The 6,915-nt window shown below is 38.0% G+C and overlaps 1 protein-coding gene across 1 annotated transcript; it reads left to right on the top strand.

The window, feature by feature from the left end:
* The first annotated feature begins 239 nt into the window (after positions 1-239).
* On the top strand, positions 240-6,609 carry LOC108363676 (peptide transporter family 1-like). The gene is made up of 5 exons (XM_017617111.1): positions 240-437; positions 4,150-4,696; positions 4,777-4,859; positions 4,927-5,343; positions 5,581-6,609. Exons 1-5 carry the CDS (start codon positions 240-242, stop codon positions 6,547-6,549), a joined length of 2,214 nt encoding a protein of 737 aa, XP_017472600.1. The 3' UTR covers positions 6,550-6,609.
* The last annotated feature ends 306 nt before the right edge of the window (positions 6,610-6,915 follow it).

Here is a 6,915-nt window from a genome sequence, read left to right as displayed (position 1 = left end):
CACTCTTTAATTTTTGAAATCGGAGTGCTCTTAAACAATATAGCTCTTTTTTTTGGGTTTTTTTTCGGTTTGGACCGAAAGTATGTTAAACAGACCGGCAGTCTAAGTCTAGGGCACCCGTATATTTAAACGAAATAACTAAAAACCGAGAGAACGTGAATACAGCAATAATTTTTTTTCTAAGGCTTCTCGTTGATACAATTTTGTTATACCAAATCATTTATTAACTTTCGATGAACATGTTTGTAATAAGTTATCTTATAAATCCAATCGCAGATAATAAGCAAACCACTGATGAGGTTCAGATACCAGATAATCAGATCAGATATCAACCAATAGCCAATGGCAAATCTATGAAGGATGGCATCTCTGAAGCAGAAGCAGAAAAAACTATCGAGCCATTATCAAATGTATCAGAAGCAGAGGGACAAATTAAGGTAAGATCACGGGTTGCTTTGAGAAATCCTCAGTTTTAATTCTGATCGTAAAAAAATTCAGTTCTGAACCGCAGATGAGACTACATCATATCTTTGGACTTTTGACAAAACAACTTCTCTCGAGTGACGTAATTTTCTCTTAGAAGCAGTAATTCATTGAGTTATCGATAAATCTTTTTAAGTTTAGTCATTATTAGGAGTAGTTCCAAATGCTATCTCAATGAAAGTTAAATGGAAGCTTCTTATAATTTACTTTAAATTCCAACCTTCAGAAAGCACAGAGGCCGTTTTGTCAAAAGTCCACAGATATTAAATATAAATTTGCGCAGTGCCTTGCTCAATCAAAATTATGAACAGAATAAAAGAAATACAACAAAACCTTATTAATTACACAGCCACACAAAAAAAAATTTGTGTTCTGACCCGAGGTCCATTTAACCCCATCAGTTCAGGGTTTTGATATAACCCCAGAAAACCAATATGGCGGACACCTTTTGGAAAAATTCATCGGATTCGCTTGAAACTCGTTACTCGGGGGTTTTCGGGGTCGCTAATTACGAATATGATATTATTTTTTCAAAATTCAAAATGGCGGTCCAATATGGCGGACACATTTTTGTAAAATTCATCGGATTCGCTTGAAAATCGTTACTCAGGGGTTTTGGGAGTCACCGATTACGAATTTGATGTCAGTTTTCGAAAATTCAAAATGGCGGATCCAATATGGCGGACACTCCCAAAACCCCTGAGTAACGAGTTTCAAGCGAATCCGATGAATTTTTCCAAAAGGTGTCCGCCATATTGGTTTTCTGGGGTTATATCAAAACCCTGANCCCTGAGTAACGAGTTTCAAGCGAATCCGATGAATTTTTCCAAAAGGTGCCCGCCATATTGGTTTTCTGGGGTTATATAAAAACCCTGAACTGATGGGGTTAAATGGACCTCGGATTCGGGTTCAGCGACCCCAAAAACATGAAGTACACATAGTGAGACCTTTGGGTCAGAACACAAATTTTTTTTTGTGTGGCTGTGTTATTATACAACAATGAAGTACTCGATGTCTTTGATTGCAATGACAAGTCAATTTATTTTCAGAATCTTCCTTATCCAAAATCGGTCTTCTTTTTCCTTAACAATGAGTTTTTCAGAAGTGTTTACTACTATGGCATGCACAGTAAGTGTAAAACAGCAACAAAGCAAGTGCTTTCTTTCAAATGCATATCGAGCCCTAACCGCCAGCAAAACGCAAACGAATTTAGTTTGAAAATTTTATTTTTGACACTGAACAGCCTCTAGGGCATCTGGATCAGTGAAGCGCAGCGAGTATGATCAAACTGAGTATACATACATACTTATTGAAATGCCCTCGAACGTCGCATCCAAACTTAAGCAATAATAGATTCATACTCATATTTAACAACATGCCTGACGCGCGCAAACTTCAACTCTCCTTGGCTTGATGTGCAAAGAGCTGAGGGAAATAAGTAGGATTTATGAGTACGCGATATGTATGTACATTAGACTGCATCACCAAAAAAAGTTTCTGTTTTTACACCGGGATTACAAAATGTATTATATTTCAAGACGTCCACCAAAATATTTTGGCAAAATATTAAGATTTAAGCGAGCTGGACCGATTTGAAAATACCTACAAAAATGGAGTTTTTTATGAAAAAAAATAGTTTCTTACAGAACTTTTTGTAAAAAGTCCCCTCAGATGACAAAACAGATTAGGCTTAAATAATCTGCATAAAAATATTTAAAAATCTTTTCAACGGAATCGTAATAATGAGATGTTTGATACTGTTTTTTTTTACTTTTTTCCGAAAAACTTAAATAACTGGGCCAAAACTATTCTAATTTAGAGATATGGGACCTCGGTAGAAAAGTATTTTCCCACTTTTTTTATTTATATGTGTCCCAATTTTTTTTTTTTCAAATACCAACACATCTTAATTCAACTTTGAATTATGTTCGTTCACCCTACCTTTCTCTTTCATCCTTTGAATGAGTTGAGAAAATACCTTCCAATGATACCTCACAAGTCTAAACCGGAAAGAGTTTAGGTTCAGTTATTCAAGTTTTTCTTATACCAATCTTTGAAAAAAGTTAAAAAAAAAACAGCATTAAAAATCTCATTATCACGATTCCGTTAAAAAATTTCTAAATTTTTTAAAAATATTTTTATTCAAATTTTTTAACCTTAAACCGTTTTGTTATTTGAGGGGATTTACACTTACACGTACTTACAAGGACGAAAAATCGGTTTCTGTAGATTTATTTTTAGGTTTGTGATACATTAAAAAAATTTGTTTTATTAAGTAAGTTATCTGTGCAACGATCCATATATGATAAATTCGGTTACAAAATAACTAAGTTGCCGGGTTTTCGACTTACCTTTCCACCTAACTGCCGTCCCTAAAAGAGCGCGTCAAGTGCCAAACCACTTTCGAAAAGTCTCATGTCCGTACAATTTGTACGGAGCATCCCACAATAACGCGGCGCATGCGCCGAGCAAATGGAATTTTCATTTGTGACAGTGCGTTACATGTTGAAGTTGGATGCAGAAGACGGAAAGAAAGAGAAAGAACAAACAAGTGAAAGACGAATCGAGAATAAAAACGAGAGGAAATGAGAAAACGATAAAAATTACTCCCCTAACCGCCAAAAAGACGTAAGCGACATTATTTCAAAATTTTCTTTTTGATGCAGAAATGTTCCAAGAGCATCTAGCTGCATTTTTGCATAAAAAAAAAATAAAATAAAATAAAAATGGCACTTACGACTTTTTGGCAGTTAGGGCTCGATAGTTAGACTGTTGTATAGATAATTTACTTAATAAAACAATTTTATTAAATCTACAAAAACTGATTTTTCGTCCTTGTAGGTACATTTTCAAGCTGACTTTTCTTCATCCAATTTACACCAAATTTTATCCCAGTTATTTTTAGCTGGAAAGGGGAAAAAATAGTCTAATCGCACCGTCTAGAACATGTTTTGAAAAATTTACATACATCATAACACTCGTCTAATGTATATACATACCTACGACATACATACATAAGTACATGTGATTTTTTGGATGTTGGGACAGCGAATTATCCTCAAGGGGCCCTTTGAAACCAGGATAAGCCTGTTATGCGAAGACTCCACTCCCCTCGGGACTACCACCAAGTATTGCTTTGTGGGGAGGGAGTTGGCGGTTAATCGCCACTCCTACGCCTCTGCATCTCAAAACTTTTCAGCCTCTTTGAGATTGAGGAAATGACATCGCTGCTTGACGTCCATTCTTTATCACTCTTACATACATACATACATACATATGCATGTTTAAGCAAACGCAATCAATCAAAACCGACTTACAAACTCCGGGTTGAGTTGAATGATTCACATGATTCCACTCATGCCATGAATGTTGTATATCAAACTCCGTTGAGTGCGCATCAAACTTGTTGGGGATGGTATGAGTATGATGAGGGCGTCGTATCCATAACTATGGCAACTTATACACATAAATCAATGTCGTTCTGCATATGCGTACATCAGAGTGGTGGTATTTCCCAGATTTAGACGCAATTATATCCAAAATATGCTGAGTGGCGGGGAATATCAAAATAGGCACTATTTGCTGATCACTGATCTGGATGCATTTCTGCATCGAAAAAAAAATTTTTTTTAAATTTCGCTTACGTTTTTTTTTTTTGGCGGTTAGGGCTCGATATATACATACTATAATTCCCCTGTCCCTTTTGCAGCCGTTCTCGTCCTGTACCTGAGTCGTCAACTCCTTTATAGTGACGACGACGCCACCATCATCTTCCACGTCTTTGCTGTGGTCAATAACTTCCTATGCGTTTTGGGTGCTATCATCTCCGATGGCTGGCTTGGAAGATTCAAAGCTATATCTTATTTCTCACTTGTCTATGTTGCCGGGGCAGCATTGATTGCTCTCGGTGCTGTGCCTCCGCTAAATTTGCCCGCCAGGACGATTACATTGACCGGTTTAGCGTTGATAGGGCTGGGCTCGGGCATGATGAAACCGTCCATAACCGCCTTTGGTGGTGACCAGTTCAAGTTACCCGAACAAGTAAAACAATTGGCGACATTCTTCTCGCTCTACTACTTTGCAGTCAATGCTGGTGCATTAATTTCGATCACAGCAACACCAATTTTGCGCGAAGATGTTTATTGTTTCGGCGAACAGGAATGCCCTTCATTAGCTTTTGGCGCACCGGCTATCCTCATGGCGGTCTCGTTATGTGAGTACATTAAAACTGAAGAGATAAATGTAAGAGTCTTATTGAAATTATATATTTATACACCCACTCATATTTTTTAGTTATCTTCATCCTGGGCCGCCCATTCTATAAAAGTAAACCACCAGCGGGTAATGTGGTGATGTTGGTCGGCAAAACTGTTGGTGTAGGTATACTGGAAAACATACATAGCAATTTACATAAGAACTAACAAAGTTACTCCAAATATGTAGAACGCTATTGCTACAAAATGGAAGGAGAAGAATACCAATCCTCGTAAACACTGGTTAGACTATGCGGATAAGAAGTATGACCGTCAATTAATTGAAGATGTGAAAGTGCTGATGCGTATTTTGGTACTCTATCTGCCGCTGCCTGTCTTCTGGGCGCTTTTCGACCAGCAGAGCTCACGGTGGACTATCCAGGCAACTCGGATGGATGGTGACATGGGCTCATGGGATATCAAACCCGATCAAATGCAAATGTTAAATCCCCTCCTGATTTTGGCATTCATTCCGCTCTATGAACTTGCATTCTATCCTTTACTTGGTCTGGTCGGTATTCGTCGTCCTTTGCAAAAGCTGACTTTGGGTGGAATATTCGCCGGTATTGCTTTCGTTGTTTCCGGTGTGGTCGAACTACAATTGGAGGTGAGCCAAGTCGCTTTCACAGTGGAGGGTTAACATTCGGAACCTAACTCTAGGTTTTTATATCACAGGGCCTTAGGGCTTTTTCGACTGTGAGAAGTTAGCTCACACGCAGTTTACCCAAATGGTTATACTGAAAATCTGTAACTATCTCCCGAATGCGAATTAACCGCTCACTCTAAATACAATGCAGACCTTAATGTTCAGAAGAAAAATAAAATAACATTCATTCATTTGCAGAAAACTTATCCTGTCTTGCCCAGCGCTGGAAATGCTCAGCTTCGCGTCTACAATGGCGAATTGTGCGACTATTCCATTACCACTAATTTGACGAATTTCAACTTTGATGTGGCCTCACTCAATATGTACAAGAACAGCACAGACATCGGCTCGGAAGGGTTCCTATACGTAAGATTCGATGTTACCAGCAAAAGTGCGAGTTGTGATTCATTCGCCAGCCAAACATTCATTTTCAACTCCTCAACCAGTCATTATTTGTTTTTGAACTCAAAAAACACAGCTCAACCTCTAGTCTGGGGAGTGGACACAATCAGTAAACCCAGTCGGGGCTATCCGCTAGGACGTACATTGGCAAATGTAGAGCCAAGTCGCCAAATTGATTGGAAAAATAAAAAAGGCGCAATCCAGCACACCGAGCCAGCCAACTTGCGTAACATAACGGAGCTAAAGTCGGGCACCTATCAAATATTAGTTGATAATGTGGAGATTGTCAGCATATATCTCAAAGTTGGTGGCATTTACACGATTTTAATAAACGAAGATTCATCAGGTCAATACCGCAATAATGTCATAGTTGTAACCGAGCCCAATTCAATGTCTATTTTCTGGTTGATTCCCCAATACGTTATTATGACACTCGGTGAGGTGATGTTCTCCGTAACCGGTCTGGAGTTTACATACGCACAGGCGCCACTGACAATGAAATCAGTACTGCAAGCTTGTTGGCTACTTACAATGGCATTCGGAAATTTACTCGTCATAATTATAGCGAAACTAAAGCTCTTCGATTCACAAGCATACGAGTTCTTCCTTTTTGCCGGCCTTATGTTTGTTGATATGATTGTTTTCATGTTTGTGGCTTATCGGTACAAACCGAACTCGGTAGCGTCGAATAGCGAAACAGAGACGTTGACGCCACCAGAAAAAAGTGAAAAAGATCGAATTGATATGGCCACATTATGCGATTGATGAGCAAGTTAAATTCATACTCTCGATGTACATAAATAAATATAATTTTATTGGTACCAAGATGTACTTAAATCAATTCTAACCTGAAGTTCATATGCTTCAGTATAATAGAAGACTAACTTTATTTATAGGCTCTAGTTTCTTTTGTTTATTGGTTGCTGATAATCTTCAATTGGAATGTTTTGGTTGCTGATAATCTTCAATAGGAATGTTTTATGTAAACTACTGATTCTGTATCATACATTGGATGATGTCATCGGTACAGTAGTGTATTTTCTGTTACACTAACTCTCCTCCCTCTTAAAATTAAATGTCCTCATTTACAATTTGGACTCTAGTAATTTTCGTTTTCTTTCTTCATGGTCT

Source organism: Rhagoletis zephyria, unplaced genomic scaffold (genome assembly GCF_001687245.7).
Source record: "Rhagoletis zephyria isolate East Lansing unplaced genomic scaffold, Rhagoletis_zephyria_1.1 Rzeph_scaffold_01334, whole genome shotgun sequence".
Lineage (NCBI taxonomy): Eukaryota > Metazoa > Arthropoda > Insecta > Diptera > Tephritidae > Rhagoletis > Rhagoletis zephyria.
Note: the sequence above shows the minus strand (reverse complement) of the source record. Positions and strands in the feature narration are given on the sequence as shown.